The sequence below is a fragment of the Aspergillus lentulus genome (genome assembly GCF_001445615.1).
Source record: "Aspergillus lentulus DNA, contig: Alt09, strain: IFM 54703, whole genome shotgun sequence".
Taxonomy (NCBI): Eukaryota; Fungi; Ascomycota; class Eurotiomycetes; order Eurotiales; family Aspergillaceae; genus Aspergillus; species Aspergillus lentulus.
In genome coordinates this window covers 2,499,424-2,517,480 of record NW_028322117.1, presented here as the reverse complement: position 1 = coordinate 2,517,480, position 18,057 = coordinate 2,499,424, and the positions used below count along the sequence as shown (strand labels likewise).

The window sequence follows — 18,057 nt, the reverse complement described above, 5'->3', positions numbered from 1 at the left end:
GGTTTTTCACGCACCTTGTCCAATCGGCTCAGCGAAAGCTTTCATGGCATAGGAGTTTTTCTCGGTTCTCAATTCTCTCAGAAGCTAGGGAATGGCAGCATCACGGCGTTCTGGCTGCTTATCATTTCGAATCAAGTCTGGTTGAGGGTTTGGCTCTGGCATGCTTCGCTTCGAGGTGTCCTAATATGGACGACTAGAACCTCGAGGGATACACGTCCGTTGATCGAAGAATTACAGCGATCGATTTGATGTGTGCATTTTTAACACACAGTGACAAGTGTATCCAATCATCTACTCTATCATCAAAAAATCATGTACATATCAATAATGAGAGATAAGTACATTTCGCCAAATTAAGGCTGGCATAGTGCAAAATTCTCGTGATAGTCCCATTCAAAGGTCGGCTTGCTCGGGAACGGGACTCTTCAACTTTCCTGTTTCAATCGCAAGTCGCACATTTTCGATAGCCCACTCTTCCATAGCCGTTTGAGTCTACCAGAAATCAATCGGATTAGTATATGCCTGCCATGTTCACTTCGCTGCTGTAGAGTCTCACCTCGACGGTCCATGTGCCCATGTGCGGAACGAGAAGAACATTGGGGTTCCGGATAAGGCCCGGGTGAACTTTGGGCTCCTCCTCGAAGACATCCAAGCCGGCAGAGTAGACTTTGCCGCTATCGAGGGCCTGGACGAGGGCCTCTTCGTCCATGACCGCGCCTCGCGCCGTGTTGACAATGACGACACCGTCCTTCATCTTCTCGAACTCGGCTTTGCTGATGATATGGCGTGTGTGTTTCTTCTCTAATGTTAGGATAACCCACAGAATTGTCAAAAGCAGGATAGGAAACCTTACATTCAGGGGCAAATTCAAACTGATCACGTCACTCTTGGCCAGCAGCTCATCAAACGTCACATACTCCGCTCCGGCAGCCAGCTCCTCGCTCAACCGCCGGCGATTATGGTAGATGACCCGCATGCCGAACGCCTCGGCCTTCTTCTTGAGGTTGCGCCCGATTCCCCCCATGCCCAGGATCCCGAGGACCTTGCCCTCGGGGTCATGGCCGAGTGCGGGGAGGGGTTGGCCACGCCATTTCCCTTCGCGGAGGGCCTGCATGCCCGCGTTGAAGTTGCGCAGGGCCCCGATGATCAGGAACATGTTCACGTCAGCTGTGGCGTCGTCCACAGCTGTGGGGACATTGGAGACGCGCAGGGGGGGATTGCGAGCACTGCAGGCGTGGACGTCGACTTGGTCGTATCCTGCGCCTGGAGGGAGGTTAGATCACTGGGGTACCTTTTATAGAGGAGTGTGAGGTGAGCTTACCGCAGTGCGCTAGAAAAGTGATTGAGCTGGGGAGTGCGTTGACGAGTTCCTCATCGATGAAGCCGGTGATGGTGACGGAATCGAAGGTTCTGTATGCGGCGACGACGCCGTCCAGCTTGCCGGAGCGGCATTCCTGCAGGAACTCTGCGCGGTTTGTGGCGGTGGGAGTGACTAGTTCTGCGATCTCGGATAGCGATTGCCATGTCTTGTGTGCGCTGGATGGGAAGAGGCTGGGTCAGGAGAGTGATCTATAGAGATAGGGAGAGGCTAGTGCGTACTGGACGATGGATCCAAGTAGGAGGACCTTGGGTTTGGTACCGGTGGAACCCATTGTGAGGTTTCTGAGTGACTTCAAGTCAATCTGGGGATCTTTCTAAAGGAGAATTGAAGATAGATAAGCACGAGTTTGACTCACTTATTAGCGAAAAGCGTCGCACCTGGAATTATGCCGAGCGAGACTGTTGGCGGACAAGCGATGTCCGAGAGTATATCAGCCTACCAGCTGCGTCGATGTCTATGAGCACAATTGCCAGCAACAGAGCAGAGTCTTCGAGAAGAATATACACACAATCGTCAGAGGCCGTCAGAGATGAAAAGTAATAAAGAAAAAGTCCGAGGAGGAGAGAGTATATCGCCTTCATTCGGCCGTGAAAGATTGCAGTGGCCCACTTGATGTTATCATCGCAGCGCCTTCTCAGTATTTCTCCCCCGCACTATCCATCTCTAGCTATCTACGGAGGCCCCAGTCCCAACTCACCAGTCAAGATCTTCAAGGATTGACAATGACACAGAAAATGTCTGGATGAGGCAATCTTACCGATGTCGGTGGGATCCTTTCTGGTAAGTTCTGGACTTTCCCGAGTGAGAAAAGCTACCACATACTTTCCTGCGATATGTGAACGCCGCGTGGGGGTTATGCGGGGAGATCAGTACGAGCATCGGAATTAATTGCGAGGCAAAAGACATCAATCTGGACATGGAATGACCTCGAGACCAGCTGGTATTTGGCAGTCAATATTTCTCCGGGAACGTTAATGCTCCTGAAAAGCACGAGCATGCGCTGCCTGTCGCATTATCAGAAACCTGGTATTGGGATAGAGGCCAGCACTGTCTCCCTCATCGCTTGACCTGTTTTGAAGCCAAAGTTGACAGTCATATCATGTACATTCATAGTATCAGCTGCTCGGCTTGAATAACATCTAATTGAAGGCTCTCCCGACCTATCCCTCCACAAGCACTCGGGTCCAATCAAACTTCCGCCATCTTTTCTTGAACCCGTCCACTCTGCGATCGCCTCCTCGGTTCCAGCGGCCCTGTCGTTTTATGACCTCTGGGCCTAGATCGAGCATGCCTCCAATAACCTCGCGGGCAAACAGATCGCCGCGCGGCCAGCGGTGCTCATCCTCCACCACGTGGCCCAGTCCTCCGTCCAACTCAAACCAAACATGGAAGTAGGGCATCTCTTTGACCAGAGTGCGACGGAATGCATTCCGACCCAGTCCCTGCTTCGCCTTGGCAAGGGTGTCGATCAGCTTTCGGTGCTGCGTCCATTCGGAGTCTGCTGCGAGAATCGCTTCCCTAAAGAAGGCGGGTGATGTTTCTCCGAGACTGTACGGCAGTGGAACGGCTTCCATGGCAGCATGTCTCTTCCGATGTGGCTGAGCTGCGTTCTCGTAGAAGATGACATCGCGACCTTGATCGTGGTACATGCGAGTTAGACTCTTCATGAAATTCCGGATCTCTTCCCACTCATCGTCATCGCATTCCATCAGGTTGGTGCGATGCTGGATAGGAACTATGGTAGCGCATCCCTCGCTGAGCTCGGGTTCGGTGGGGAGAGTGAGATAGGTTCGGGTCGCCAAGGATATCACAGGAGCGATTGGGGGAGTGTTGGTATCTTCATGATGACAGAGCGGGCAGTTGTCCAAGATCCGGTTCATCTTTTGAAATTCGCTGATGGTAGCATTCTTGAGGTTGATGTCAGACCGATGCACCCTTTTGGCGAGTTTGGCGGCATTATCGTCCATGTATTCCAAATCATTCTAACTCAGTCAAATAAAATCAGCAAAAATTCATAGATGAATGAGTGAGGTGATGGACTGACCTCGAATTTCGAATCTCTGGCAATCCTTTCCGCCAGTCGTCTCCCATCTCCACCAAATTGATCGCGCGTCCGCCGCTCTTCGCGGACCATGTCTTCAATAGTCATATCCTCATTTTCCTCCAGCTGTCCTCGCTCCCGGCCTCTCCTAGTTTCGACGGGTTTGGCTTCATTTCTTTGTCCTGCAAGCATTCGGTTCTCCATAACTCCGAGCACTACAACATCGGACTCCTTGCGATTGGCCATCGCCGCTGCGGCCACATTGTAGCGCTCCTCAAGCTCTGCTGCTTCAGCCGATCCCTTAAGCTTTGCCCTCATCATCTGCGCTTTGAGTCGGTTGAGAGCTGTCAGGTCAAGGTGCTGAGTGGCGCCCGAAGGAGGCACCGTGTCGATCTTCTGACCTTGACCACGAGCTGCAAGCTCCTGTTCAGGATCTCGATAGTGTTCAAGAGGTTCCCTATGAACCCCTTGTTCAAGCTTTCTCTCCTGGAAGAGATCTCCTGTTGGCTTTTCCTTGCCCACGTAACCCTCGCCATACCGTGCGCGCCGGTCCAACTCGGCCTCTTCTTCACGCGCATCATCGAACGAGCGCAGATCGCCAAAGCGCTCAATTGCAACTTCCTCCACAGGTTTCCCACTCTCCTCTGCCTCCCGGTATACGCCTCGGAGCTTTGTCATTCTCCACTGGGAGCCAGCATCCCCGATAGTGTAATCCACCTCATGCTGTGCTGGCTTTTCCTCTACTTCAGCCAGACCTTTCTCATCCTTCAGATCACGGAGATGCTGGTTCAGCTCTCGGTCGTGTATCTTCAGCTCAAAGTCCGCTTGGAGCATCTTGGCTTTCGGTTCTTCCTCCAACCGTGTAGAGGCACGCCGGTGAACATAATCAACGTCGAGGGCGGATGGCGCTTCCATCCAAGCATCCCGCCTCAACTGCTTCGGCTCCTCCTGAACTATCTCTTTCACTGGAGCTGTAGATTCCGATTCATTGTCTTTACTCTCCCTCCTATGGCGTCGCTTGTTGGCATGATCCCGATCATCGGAGTGGTCGGTGGAATGGCGAGATCGCTTGTGTCGATGACCATTTTCCTCACTGTCACGCGCCTCCCGAGGGCGATCCGACTCTCGTTCTCTGGACCTCGACGAATGGCGCCGATGATGGTGATGATGACGATGATGCCTTGACCGTTCTTTGCTGCGATCTCGGTCCCGATCTCTGTGTCGATGTTTCTCTCTGTCGTCTCGTTCGCGCCGTCGCTCCTGATCTTCCGCAAGAGACTTCTCAAAATCGTCTAGAGTCATGTTTGATATCTGTCAAGCCGATTGCATAGAGCTTTCGTGTGGAAACGGAGCGGCCGCAGCGTTAAAAACACTAGGATGACGTCTGGGCGGTCCGAACTACGGGCTCCACCCGCAAGCAGATCTCCTCGAATCCCCGCGACAAAAGAATTTCTGCTTCGAACCACATCATTCACTTACATGCTCCCTTCTCCATCAAGCTAGTTATTTTTCTTAATTTGAAGAAGAATTTTTTTTATTGCTGCGATTTTGTGACAGTGCCCAGGACTGATTCGTATTTTATCCGTCCCTCATCATGGCGACGACTCCCGTGTCGGTGGTCTGCGTCGGGATGGCAGGTATATCATTCGACAGGGCGTTCTAGCTCGAAGGCCTGCTAGGAATGAGCGATAATTGCTGATGCCACTTTACTTTAGGCTCCGGGAAGACGACCTTCATGCAGAGAATCAACTCGTACCTCCATTCGAAGAAGAAGATCCCCTACGTTCTCAACCTCGACCCCGCTGTATACTCGGTCCCTTTTGAGAGCAATATCGACATCCGTGACTCGATCAACTACAAAGAAGTTATGAAGCAGTACAATCTGGGACCTAACGGCGGTATCTTGACATCATTGAATCTGTTTGCGACAAAGGTTGATCAGATTATATCATTACTGGAAAAGCGTACTGCACCCAATCCCGAAAATCCATCAGCCAAGCCTATCGAGCACATTTTGGTCGACACGCCCGGACAAATCGAAGTCTTCGTTTGGAGTGCATCCGGGAGCATCTTACTGGAGACACTAGCCTCTTCGTTCCCTACTGTCATCGCCTATGTCATTGATACCCCGCGTACGACTTCCACAAGTACCTTTATGAGCAACATGCTCTACGCCTGCAGTATCCTGTACAAAACAAAACTGCCAATGATCCTCGTGTTCAACAAGACAGACGTCCAGGATGCAGAGTTTGCGAAAGAATGGATGACCGACTTCGATGCATTCCAGCAAGCATTGCGAGAGGAGGAGGAGTCTGGTGCTTTCGGAGGGGAGGGCAGCGCCGCAGGATTCGGGGCAGGCAGCGGATACATGGGCTCGCTTCTCAATAGTATGAGTCTAATGCTGGAAGAGTTCTATCGCCACTTGAGTGTCGTGGGCGTAAGTTCCATGACAGGCGACGGCATTGACGATTTCTTCGAAGCAGTTGAAGAGAAGCGCCAGGAGTTTGAACGGGACTACAAGCCAGAATTGGAACGCAAGAAGAAGGAGCGCGAGGAAACCCAGGCAGCTCAGCGCGAGTTGGAGCTGGGCAAGCTGATGAAGGATATGAGCGTGTCCGGATCTTCGCGGAAGCCGCGTGCCGCGAACGAAGCTGAGACCGTCAGCGAAGCAGAGGAGGAGGAAGAAGCAGCCGCTGCAGCAGCAAGCAAGGGGAATCTGGAGCTTTCGGAGAACGATGACGATACCGACGATGACGAGGAAGGTGTTCCTCCAGCTGGTGACGAGGCGGGGCTGTCCCAGCGATACAAAGAAGCTCTCTCAGAGTCTCAAGGCGGCCCGAACGACGAAGATTTGAGCTTTGCACGGTATCTACGCTCTAGTAATATCAACCGATAGATATTTCGATCGAAAATTTACGATTAATGTCTTTTATTCTCTTTCGAACTTCCCTGCTGATCTCATCCTCCTCGGGTTTGTTACGGCGTTATCGTACTTATCATTCTTATCCAGCGGTATCGGCTTCCGCAGGCACGAAGGAACAATAAGATTGCGTAGCATATGGATCTACAACTTTATAACTTTATGAATATTCTGAAACTTGAATTTAGACAGGAAAAAAAGGGAAAAAAAAAAGAAAAAGAAAAAACAAGGATAATGTCTCCAATGCAAACAAGACAAAAGGCGTGCATTCCAAGCAAGCCATGATGCCATGTGGATGATGTCACACGGCTTCCACGCAGTATCAAACTGACGTATCACCGAATTGCTTCAGATCGCTTTCTCGAGGTACTTATACTGCACTTGGGAATAATATTCCGACGCTAAGACTTGCATCTATCTACAATTGACTCTTTTGTTGGGCTTTGAATACTGAATCCGCAGAGATCACAACAACATAAACAGGATCTGTACACCAAATACATAGATCATTTCGCATATCATGGACGTATGTGTTAGGGATGTGCTATACTCCTCAAGCACTTCTGGTAGCTGATATCTTGTCCTGTACTCCAGGTATTCTACTCTTACACGTACGCAACCGCGGGATGGCTCTCGCTACAAGCCATACCTTTGATTGGGATGCCACAGATGATCGCACGAATTATGCTAGAGGAAGCCAGACAGCCATCGCGTAAGCACCACCCTCAGCTAAGACATTCAGCAGGAACAGGAGCTAACCGTCGCAGCAATTGAGGTCTACTTCGCTCGCTGCCTTGGCTTCAGTCTGCTTACGATCGCCGCCTTGACCATCATGCTGACTGGTTCCATCCCTCTCAGCTCAGCGGTTTCAGAAGCAGTCTCAACCGAGGACTCCGACCCTAAGGCTCCGTATGCCGTTCCTACGTTGGTAGTAACGTCCGTCTACCACGCCATTTCGGCCTTTTATACGTACACCTGGTATACCACCACCGACCAAGTGGTCTTCGCGGTGGCCATGGTGGGATACTTTGCCGTCGCGTCCCTTGGGTTGTGGTGTACGCTTTTTGCAAGCAGCCATGGGAAGATCAGTCGCAAGACGGGAGCTGACAAGAGGACTACGGGGCACCCGTTTGACAACAAAGTGGCAGAGAGGAAGCATGTAGAGAAGAGTGAATAAGGATCTGACATGGTACTGAGACGACGAGATATCTGTCGAATTTGGCGATGGGGTCAGCATCGGAGGATGGTTCCGACTGGATATTGCTCGTTGTACTTGACCAGGGCAATGGTGTCATCTCTCTCCGAGGCCTCTCCATACTATCTTTGTCCTTAATTTTAGCCATATTCATCCTTGTACATTAAAGTAGGTCTTGGCCGCAGGGTAGCCGGCGTTTTTGTTGCCAAACGTTATTACCTAGTGTTTCTTCGTCATTCACGAAAATAACAAATGCAAGGGTTCAACTGTAGTACAGGCCTTATCTCTGAGACATTATTCAAGTATACATGCATGCCGTCATCTTCACAAGCATATATGCATATTGCAACATATAAAATGGGATAATAATAATAAGCCCCAACGGATTCCCGGTGGAACAGGACGTGCCAAGTCGGCATGCTGCACTGAGAACTCTTGGCCTTTCGCCCACAAGGCACAATCACCCCCCATGATCCCACTCTGCAATCGGACCTGGCCGACTGGACAGCGCCCTTATCGAGATCACGAGGTCAAATGCGACTTGACTAAATCACCAGACATGCTAAGCTATTGGCCAAGCCGGAGAAGGCGCCCGCGAATCCTGCTTGCCCAGACAGGAACTCCCTCGGCGCTCTACGTCTCACAGGGTACTTACTCTATATCTCTGGGGTTCGGGCCCTGAATCTACCATCAAGAATCATTATAATTTGCTCTTAATCTATCTCACGGTATGGTCCCTTAATGCCAAGGCCCAGCGCTCCTCGGACGCCCGCCGGCGAATAATGATACCGGGCTATCTAGGCTAGCCACAAAGGTCAAAAAGACACTGCTTACGTCCACCAATTCCCAGTCTGCCATTATCACTAGCCGAGACAATGTGGAGAGGGGAAGTTGGTCGTCCCCTCGTTCGACAGTTACCCCGAGCCCTGGTTGGCGTGCTCGAGTCAGTGCAAGAGTCACCTCGAGCGGTTCGAGTGTGTTGCCCTCGAACCATGACTGCATCAGGAGATCAGTAAGACCACATGTGCGCACGTATGATATATGTGTACTACCATCGTCCATAAAGCCAGCCGGCGAGATTTCCAGAGAAACGGTATCTACGCGTCGTACAGGGCGCAATAGTAAGGTTATCTGCCTACAAGCCAGCACCGCTGGCTGCTCGATTGGCGTCTACTGGGCCACCAGTCTAATGCAAACGTTATTACGATCTGCAGGCCCATTAAGCATGTTATCATGTGCTTTTCTCCCTCTTGCCAATCTCAGGCGACTGGGTCCCCCGTCTAGGGGGGACCCTGGCTCGCCGTTATCAGGCTGAGCCACCTAGTCAATATCCTTATCTCCAGTGCGTGCAGAAATGCCAAGCAAGAAATCGCGTGAGTTTGCCAAGTACCCTGGTAGGGTCACATCCGTCTCTGCAGACGAATCGCTTGACCCCTCCTCCCCGAAGCTTTGCCCGTGGGACGGGCCTCAGTCGGCACAATGGCGTGAGGAGTCGCTGAGAAAGCCAAGACACGACATATTACCTTCCGTAAGCAAAAGGTAGGAGCAATAGCATTCTTGGCCGCTATTTGCGCATCTAATGAGAGAATTCTCTTGTGCTCTGGGCGTTCTTGCACGAATCAGCGGCTTCAATTACTATTCTTCTTGGTCGACGTCTTCTTTCTGATGACCCATCGATTTCCTGTCCCGGACTCGGTCATGTCGAGCTGATGAAGATCATATCCGTCATCTGCATAGTCCATCTCATCTCACGCTCTCCGCAATGCATTATCTGGCTCTCCGACGGTGTGCGATGCAGAGTTGCAATGTTACCCTGTTAGTTCCCACTGCACTCTCTGGAATGTCTCCATCCTTGTTCGCGGTGGTGACTGGGAGATGCAGAGGCATGAAAATGGCACAAGTGCTGAAGAACATGAACCGAACACGGAGAGAGAAAAAGTTATAAATACCTGCCTGTCCTCCGGAGATCTGTGTTCATCAGACCATTCAGTCCCACATCTCCCAGCCTGATCCGGTATCCAAAGTCTTCTCGGTGTCTTCGCCATGCTTTCTATCAAACGCACTTTGCTGCTCCTTGGAGCTGTCCTGCCAGCCGTGTTTGGCGCGCCTGTCCAGGAAACTCGTCGTGCTGCTCAGAAGATTCCTGGCAAGTACATCGTGACCTTCAAGCCGGGCACCGATGCAGCTACCATTGAGTCTCACACTCTTTGGGCCACTGATCTCCACAAACGCAACCTGGAGCGTCGCGATACCACCAGCGGCGAAACTCCCGTCGGTATCGAGAAGAGCTACAAGATCAAGGATTTCGCCGCCTACGCCGGCTCCTTCGATGCTGCTACCATCGAGGAAATCCGCAAGAGCGCAGATGTCAGTACTCTTCAGAACTCCAGCATTTAATAAGATCACTGACTTACAAGCGCACAGGTTGCCCATGTTGAGGAGGACCAAATCTGGTACATTGATGCCTTGACCACTCAAAGGGGCGCCCCATGGGGTCTGGGCAGCATTTCCCACAAGGGACAAGCAAGCACCGACTACATCTACGATACCAGCGCCGGCGCTGGCACCTATGCCTACGTTGTCGACACTGGCATCAATGTCAACCACGTCGAGTTCGAGGGCCGTGCATCGCTGGCATACAACGCCGCTGGTGGCAGCCATGTTGACAGCGTCGGCCACGGAACGCACGTTGCTGGTACCATTGGCGGCAAGACCTACGGAGTGGCCAAGAAGACCAACCTTCTGTCCGTCAAGGTCTTCCAGGGCGAGTCTTCTAGCACCTCGATCATTCTTGACGGTTTCAACTGGGCTGCCAACGACATCGTGAGCAAGGGTCGTACTACGAAGGCTGCGATCAACATGAGTCTTGGTAAGATGGACCGGACCGTCTTGCTCGTTTGACTGGATTTGAAAGGAACCGCTGCTGATGGATAATGACAGGCGGTGGTTACTCCTATGCCTTCAACAACGCTGTTGAGAACGCTTTCGATGAAGGTGTCCTTTCTGTCGTCGCTGCTGGAAACGAGAACGTATGTATCCCCGGTCTTAGAAAACTTACAAATGAGCATTGCAAGTGTAGTCGGACTAACATGTTGTGCCAGACTGATGCCTCGAATACAAGCCCTGCTTCCGCTCCTAACGCTTTGACTGTTGCCGCGATCAACAGGAGCAACGCCCGCGCCTCCTTCTCCAACTATGGCTCCGTTGTCGACATCTTCGCTCCCGGTCAGGATATCCTTTCCGCCTGGATTGGCTCCAACACTGCCACCAACACCATCTCTGGTACTTCCATGGCCACCCCTCACATTGTTGGCCTGTCCGTTTACTTGATGGGTCTCGAGAGCCTCTCTGGCCCTGCTGCCGTGACCTCTCGCATCAAGCAGCTGGCCACCAATGGTGTTGTCACCAACGCTCGGGGCAGCCCCAACAAGCTTGCTTACAATGGCAATGCTTAAGCTTGTGCCGAACGGCTGATGGTTGACAAGAGACTGCGCAGGGCGAGTCTTACCCGATGGATGATTGGGAGAGTAGGCGGGCACGGAGGATTTTCTCCGCAGGTTGATGAATCTATGAGTCCTAGAGTTATATAACAAAGCAACGGAATGATTTGCGTGATTTGATGCTTGACCCTGTAAGCAAACAATCTTTTATTCGGCTTGCCTGCAAGTCGAACGAAATCTAATAATATGACATGGGACGGAATGAAGTCACACTTCAACTATGTCGGCTAAGGTAAGTAAACGACCACTCGCCTGCAAGGTCTTTCGCTCCAGATGACGCTACGCTCAAATCCTCATACATTACACTCAAGGACAGGACCGCAAGACTGGCGATGACGAACAGTGTAACGAGCATGCCAAGGAAATGGGAAGAGCATATCCATCCGTGAAGAATGTTGATCGTGCTGAACCTTCCGACTTTCCAAATAAAGCATGCTAGCAAATGGCCCACACTCACACGACGAGAGCTGGGTATCCTTGCCCGGTGCCCAATGAACAGCTCGATATCAATAGGCTCAGGAATGCGCATTGAGGGAGCGCTTACCTCATGAGAAAGGCGTCGCATACCTCCCTAGAACCCTGCTCTGAAGATAGCAACATCCTGCTCGTACGTCGTATCCCTGGCTCCGGTGCTCTGATCTGAAGCCCTTCAAATGCGTCTAGCTCTCATGGATGTATCTCGTTCACGGGATCCTTTGCACCTGAATCTCGAATTCGGTATTCCTATGACTTGATCTCTTCCTGATGCAGGCCACAATCGCAATTGCCGACGAGAAGCTGAGCCCGTTGAGCAACCCGGACTCGCTACAGTTCCATCTTTCCCAATATGGGCTAAAAATGACCACCGATGAGCTTTATGTCCAATGGGCGATAGGCAACCGTCGACATCCTCGGAATTGGGATGTTTCTCGGAAGATCTACGATATCAGCCTGATCTTCTTCCTCGAGTTCTTCACGTATGTGCCTGTCTGTCTGGGTTAACGTTATCTGTGCTAATTTGAAGAGCGTATCAGAACAGCTGTTAGCACTTCTGGTGTATGTTTCCTTCAAGCACTTGTTTACCAGACCATCAACTTATCCCGATCATCTACCTAGTCAACCGCCGCCGGAGCTGCAGCTGCTGAATATAGCTTGGAGAAGACAAAATCCATATTCATATTCGTATCAGTGTTCGTTACCTGCCTCACCTTCTGAGTCATTCCAAGCCATTTGTGACAGTGGATGTGCTGGCCGATGTCATTATTGACGCGCAATAGGTATCTTCTTGGGCAAGCATTCGGTGGTATCCTCTTTCCACCCTACTCTGAAGCTTTCGGACGCAAGAAACTCTACATCATCAGCACTGCGTTGTACAGCATCAGCTGTCTCGTCGTAGCCGCCGTTCCTTCACTTCCTGGTGCGATTGTGGGCCGCTTCGTCAGTGGGTTTTTATCGGCGATTCCCACCACTGTGGTAATAGGCAGTATAGAGGATATGTTCAACGCTCGCGACCGGGTTTGGATGATATGTATCTGGGCCGTAACAAGCAACCTGGGTCTTATCGTGGGGCCAATTTTGAGCATCTACATAGTTGCAGATCTGGACTGGTAAGCGTTACTTGACGATTGATGGCCGAGAGAGTGCTGCTAACGGACTGGCTTCAAAGGCGTTGGCTATTTTACATTGCGGCCATCGTAACAGGTCTCCTTACCTTCCTCCTTCTCACCATCCGAGAATCCCGCCCCTCGCTGTTGCTGGCAAGAGAAGTTGCACAGCTCCGCAAGGCGACAAAGGTTGAGTCGCTGGAAGGAGTAAACCCAGATCATACACCGGATCTGCATAGCTTTGCGCGGCTTGCACTATCTCGGCCTGTACTTCTTTTCTGCACCGAACCTATCGTGTTCATAGTGTCTTTGATAAGCGCAATCTCAATTGCACTGGTTTATCTTTTCACGGAAGCATTGCCTCCCATCTATGAATCCTTTGGTTTCAGCCCCCGACAAGCCAGGTTACCCTTCATCGCTATCGGAGTTGGGCTTAGTCTTGGCTTGCTGACTCGCTGCCTTGACTTGTACATCATCGACCAGCACCGGCAGCAGGGTCGCGTCCTGCTCCCCGAGCACAAGCTGTTGGGTCTCTGGTTGGGAGCACCTATCCTCGCGGGGGGACTATGGGTCTTCGCCTGGACCATTCCCCCCGGCGTGAAAGATTTGCATTGGAGCGTCTCTGTGATTGCGCTGTTGTTGGTCGGATACTCGCTGACCGAGTTAGACTATGTCCTTGGGGGCTATCTCACTGACAGCTATCTAAGCTACGCGTCGAGTGGGTTCTCGGCCCTCAGTTTCCTTCGATCGATCCTATCGGCTGTCTTTCCGTTAGTCTCGCCCCATCTGTTCTCGGCTCTAGGCGCAAATCTTGCTGTGACCGTGCTGGCAGCCATGGCAACTATCTTCTGCATTGTTCCGCCCCTGTTCACGCGATACGGCGAGAAGCTTCGGGCCCGGAGCGCGTTTGCCAAGCAGAGTTTAACCATGTATCGTCAGTATAGTGTTGACGAGAATGGATATTGACATGTCGAGTCTTGAGGAGCATCGCTATTGGACGCCATTGTGCAAATTCGAGCACTGGACTTCAAGGCGGCAGGAGGAGACTGATATAGGTCAAACAAATATCAATTGGGATTTTATTTTGATACGAGGCAAATAACGTGGAGTTGTTCTGTTGATATGAACTGTCAATTGTAGACCTGACTAGTTTGCTGGTGGGTTTCCCTGTCACAATATCCGATAGTTGCTTTTTCTTTTTTGAGCTGTTTGATTTCACCGTGACAACAGATTCGGTAGAGTCCCACAAATGGGAAGTGAAATCAAAGCCATTGCGCAGCTTTTGAGAGAGGCATGTATAAATATAGATTCATCCTCTGTGGCATGTCTGTAGCAACTCTGCAGCAATATAACTCTCCGTCATATTTTCACTAGTATCAGGCTCTCCACATCAACACGCCGCTTCAACTTCCCCACCAATTCCCACTTCCGCTCCTCCAAAAGCAGCACTCGACATGATCCGGACTCGCTAATCCCGCCTTCGTGCTTTGATGTTCCGCTCGAGACATGGACGGCCCGGATCTTCAGCGATTCCGCGTCGATTCTCACACTTCTGATGAACAGCCCCGATCGCTGTCGTCCCTCGCAGACGACGCGTCCGCTTTAGCTGCAACCCAACAACAGCATCACCTGTCACATACACAGGAGCTCGCAGATCCTCAGGAGGCGCAGTCGCTTCAGCCTCTACAGTCTGCGCTCGAACACTCCGATCTCCATCTCCATCATCCGCAGGAGCAGCGGCACCATCAAAATGCGAGTCATCCGCTCAATACACCGGCGGCTATGCGGCCGTCGCGACCTAGCGAGTCGGTTAATACGGAGCTGATATCTCCTCAGCAGTTTAACGAGAAGCTGCATACCTACCACCAAACGTCCCGAGAGCACACATTCCCGGGTAGCCTTTCGGATGGCCAGCAGATGCAATCCTGTTTATCTCACGGCGGCGATCAAGATGCACACCACGAGCAGGTGCTGTCGCAAGTACGTTCGGATCTTGCGAATACCGCTGTTGAGTGTAATGGTAATGGCGCCGACGATGATGGGCACATGCGCAACGCCGGCCTGCAAGTATCGCCGTCCTTTCCGCATCATTTGCAGCTACAGCCGCAAAGCGATGGTTACTCTGTGGCTCCGGAGCTCTCGAAACAGGATGGTTGTCTGAAGGACATGAAACTCGTCCCTGATCCTCCGGACCTCGAATACTGGAGGGAAAAGCTATTCAACGTGGACGAGACGATCACCTTGACTGAAGACCAGTACGTCTACGCAGTTTTAATTGAATCTCACACCGAGGTATCTAACCGCTTGCCCTGCAACTAGATTCCGAACCTACTTCCCGCACGTCGACAACGTCTACTCCCACCGCTCCACACAACGCTACAAGCGCAAACCCTTCGTCTCCCACTACTGGGACTGCAGACTCAAAGGCCGCCCGCCCGGGACCCCCAAATCCGATGACCCGAACAAGAAGAAGCGTAAACGCACCGCCCGACAACGAGACCTATGCGACGTCAAGATCAAAATCACCGAATACTTCCCCGGGTACGGTATGGCCGCTGTATCGGACTTTGCGGTGAACGGGCCCGAGACGTCCTTTCCTTCCTCGGAGTTTCTGCCCAGCGCGAACTCGTTGTTCCATGAGTCGTCGGCCTTGGGACAGAGGAGGGACAGCCAGCCGTTCGGCGTGCTCACGCCGAATCCGACCTTACCTGAGGGTCATCCCGGGGCGAATGGAGAGAGATTTTTCACGATCCAGCGGGTCAATGGCAATGGTGCGAATGGGAAGAATGACGGGGTAGGCGGAGGCCATCGGCATACGTTGGAAGAGAGCGACCGGGTCAAGAAAAATAGTGTTCAGCGGTATTTGCTGAAAGAGGCCAAGGAGAAGAAGAAGGCAGTCGCAGTAAGTGTGCGATCTATTCCTTTCTACTACCTTAGTTGTCAGATTTGCGCTGTGTGACTGTCATGCGTTGGCGTGTGTGATTCCGCTATTTACGTCACTGCTGGATGCCGGACAAAATGACATCCAGCTTCCCCGCTTGGCCCAGCTGCCACAACTGAGACTCGTCCACGAGACGATTGCTTGATTGAAAAGAGTATTCCGATTCAAAAAATATCTTGAGACTAACCAAAATTTTAAGACCAGAACGATGCCCTCCCAAAGTGAGGCCCAACAAAAAACATACCACACCAAAGCTACTGGTTTAGCGGCCTTGACCGCTATAAATCATTCCCATGAAGCAGAATTCAAACTGTTCGGGAGTTGCTTCTGGTATGTTTGAGCATCAATTCTTCCAGTCCACTCCCAGCTAAACAAAGCATATTCTAGCCCTTTTGTACAACGCGTTTGGATAGCCTTGGAAATCAAGGGTATCCCATATCAATATATCGAAGTAGATCCATATCAAAAACCTCAATCTCTATTGGAGGTGAACCCCAGAGGCCTGGTGCCAGCGTTGCGGCACGGTGACTGGGGATCCTATGAAAGCTCGGTTCTGCTCGAATATGTAGGTTTCGACCCACACATTCCTTTCTCGGGGAAGGCCGTCATCTCTTAACCAGGACTGCAGCTCGAAGATTTGGAGGTTGGTCCACACCTTCTGCCGCCTGGCGATGCGAAGTTGCGAGCTCACTGTCGGCTCTGGACCGATCATGTAAGTAACGCGTGGTCCGACATTAGTTTCCAGACCGGGTGCTGAATGGCTGCAGATCAATCGTCACATCGTGCCCAGCTTCTATAGGGTTCTCCAGGAACAGGAGGAACAGAAGCAGACGGCGAATATGCAGGAGCTTCAAGACGGTCTCAAGACGCTAATTACGGCTGCCAGTCTCGAAGGTCCATTTTTCCTGGGACCGACGATCTCTTTTGTGGACGTCCAGATCGCCCCTTGGATCCTCCGGCTAAGCCGGGTGCTCAAACCGTACCGTGGCTGGCCAGACCCCGAGCCTGGAAGCCGGTGGGCCGCATGGGTTAATGCGATTGAGGCCAATGAGCATGTCAAGGCGACAACTAGCTCTGACGAATTGTATCTCGACAGTTATGAGCGATATGCCCGTGAGTATATAATCATGCCGTGACTGGCCCAAGACTGACATCCCGCAGAAAATCGATCCAATACGTCGCAGGTTGCAAACGCAATTAACTCTGGAAGGGGGTTGCCATGATTCTTCAGCGAGCAAGGGGTGGTCCTGTCATTAAAGACATATCCCCATACGAATGACGCAAGGCTGCGCCCCGGACGTCGCGACGTGTTGTGATCAAGTGGCCTTAGCGCCTCTGTGGCCTGCTCTGAAACCACCTCGTCCACTGGCATCTGGCCCTCTAGGGCTGCGAATGGGTTGCCGCGGAGATTGTGGCTGGTCATTCATTACCCGCTCGCCAGCTTGCTGTCTCTCTTTCTTCTGCACGTAGGTTGAATTGGGTTTGGAGGAATATCCGGGGTCAAAGAGCTGTTTTGACTTCGTCGAGGATGCAGAAGAGTCTCTCTTGTCTCTGTTGTTGTCTCTGCCGTTGCCGCGGCTTTTCCCCTTTCCTCTGCCCTCAAACTGTCTGGGAGGAGTCGCGCTTCGTGGTGACGATGCACCCGAGGTGGTTGCAGACGGACTTCCAAACAATCTCTCTCGCACTTCCTCATACTTCCGTTGTTTTTCTTCCAAGTTCTTCAGAGCAATGGCATGCCGTTCTTCTGGAGTCGGTTCTGGCCGTTTCTGGTCGTCATCTGAATCCTCCAGGCTATCATTGGTCGCCAGACCGAGCCGACTGATTCCCGCAGTCGCTGAAGAAACTCCGCTGGAAGATGACTGGCGCGTCATCAATTGAGGCGTGCGGCTGAGTAAAGTCACCGCTGGTTTGAAATCCTGCTTCAAAGGGACATCGGAACGAGCCTCTAGGTAGTGGAAAGTTTGCGGAGATTCACTATCACATAATCAACACATAAATATTCAATTGAGTTTGATCGTAGAGAGTGTATGCACGCACGCTTCGGCCCATAGCTGCCGATTGAACTCGGCCTGTTGCGCCCTGCGCTGCGCCTTGGTGACTTTCGAGGATACCTTCTTCTCTGGAGGAGTAGGGGTTGGATCATCGGCTAATTTCTGAGAGAAATTTTCCGGTCAGACGGTTCTTGACGAGCGGACCCATATGTAGGATGGTTTTGCACGAATAACACTGCTATTGGAGATGGAAGACATACATCTGCCTGTTTTTCCCAGTCATCTTCCCAAGCATCGGGTGAGCCAGCAGTAGGCTTTGCGCTCATATTCACACGGCGGGAATGGAGTTTGACTTGGATTGACCACCACAGCACGGATGTAGGCGACTAGTGAAGGTCTAGTGGTGTAGACGGAAGCAAAAAATGGGGCGAGGGACACCAATTCAAATCCAGCCCAATATGTCCATTGATAGCGGTCTTGACTCCGACAGTTGTTGCGTGAGAAA

At 51.7% G+C, this 18,057-nt stretch overlaps 8 protein-coding genes across 8 annotated transcripts; 5 read left to right on the top strand and 3 right to left on the bottom strand.

The window, feature by feature from the left end:
- Window positions 1-393: 393 nt before the first annotated feature.
- Window positions 394-1,652, bottom strand: ALT_5634 (D-mandelate dehydrogenase-like dehydrogenase; the record flags this gene model as incomplete). The annotated part of the gene is made up of 4 exons (XM_089599938.1): window positions 394-492; window positions 557-1,263; window positions 1,322-1,551; window positions 1,600-1,652. 4 exons carry the CDS (start codon window positions 1,650-1,652, stop codon window positions 394-396), a joined length of 1,089 nt encoding a protein of 362 aa, XP_089455815.1.
- An 889-nt stretch (window positions 1,653-2,541) lies between these two features.
- ALT_5633 (putative cell cycle control protein (Cwf19)) lies at window positions 2,542-4,724 on the bottom strand (the record flags this gene model as incomplete). The annotated part of the gene is made up of 2 exons (XM_033554599.1): window positions 2,542-3,363; window positions 3,426-4,724. 2 exons carry the CDS (start codon window positions 4,722-4,724, stop codon window positions 2,542-2,544), a joined length of 2,121 nt encoding a protein of 706 aa, XP_033410490.1.
- Window positions 4,725-5,016: 292 nt separating this feature from the next.
- ALT_5632 (putative ATP binding protein) lies at window positions 5,017-6,318 on the top strand (the record flags this gene model as incomplete). Its single annotated transcript, XM_033554600.2, has 2 exons — window positions 5,017-5,059; window positions 5,138-6,318. 2 exons carry the CDS (start codon window positions 5,017-5,019, stop codon window positions 6,316-6,318), a joined length of 1,224 nt encoding a protein of 407 aa, XP_033410491.2.
- A 650-nt stretch (window positions 6,319-6,968) lies between these two features.
- ALT_5631 (uncharacterized protein) lies at window positions 6,969-7,519 on the top strand (the record flags this gene model as incomplete). The annotated part of the gene is made up of 2 exons (XM_089599937.1): window positions 6,969-7,054; window positions 7,147-7,519. 2 exons carry the CDS (start codon window positions 6,969-6,971, stop codon window positions 7,517-7,519), a joined length of 459 nt encoding a protein of 152 aa, XP_089455814.1.
- Window positions 7,520-9,580: 2,061 nt separating this feature from the next.
- ALT_5630 (S8 family peptidase) lies at window positions 9,581-10,992 on the top strand (the record flags this gene model as incomplete). Its single annotated transcript, XM_033554602.1, has 4 exons — window positions 9,581-9,904; window positions 9,962-10,406; window positions 10,478-10,566; window positions 10,639-10,992. 4 exons carry the CDS (start codon window positions 9,581-9,583, stop codon window positions 10,990-10,992), a joined length of 1,212 nt encoding a protein of 403 aa, XP_033410493.1.
- Window positions 10,993-11,781: 789 nt separating this feature from the next.
- ALT_5629 (putative transporter C36.03c) lies at window positions 11,782-13,586 on the top strand (the record flags this gene model as incomplete). Its single annotated transcript, XM_089599936.1, has 3 exons — window positions 11,782-11,993; window positions 12,294-12,623; window positions 12,683-13,586. The coding sequence occupies 3 exons, from the start codon at window positions 11,782-11,784 to the stop codon at window positions 13,584-13,586; spliced, it is 1,446 nt and encodes a 481-aa protein (XP_089455813.1).
- Window positions 13,587-14,126: 540 nt separating this feature from the next.
- ALT_5628 (glutathione S-transferase family protein) lies at window positions 14,127-16,784 on the top strand (the record flags this gene model as incomplete). Its single annotated transcript, XM_033554604.2, has 7 exons — window positions 14,127-14,875; window positions 14,940-15,522; window positions 15,761-15,891; window positions 15,949-16,126; window positions 16,190-16,273; window positions 16,329-16,674; window positions 16,723-16,784. 7 exons carry the CDS (start codon window positions 14,127-14,129, stop codon window positions 16,782-16,784), a joined length of 2,133 nt encoding a protein of 710 aa, XP_033410495.2.
- Window positions 16,785-16,877: 93 nt separating this feature from the next.
- Window positions 16,878-17,878, bottom strand: ALT_5627 (uncharacterized protein; the record flags this gene model as incomplete). Its single annotated transcript, XM_033554605.1, has 3 exons — window positions 16,878-17,535; window positions 17,599-17,714; window positions 17,813-17,878. 3 exons carry the CDS (start codon window positions 17,876-17,878, stop codon window positions 16,878-16,880), a joined length of 840 nt encoding a protein of 279 aa, XP_033410496.1.
- Window positions 17,879-18,057: the final 179 nt, after the last annotated feature.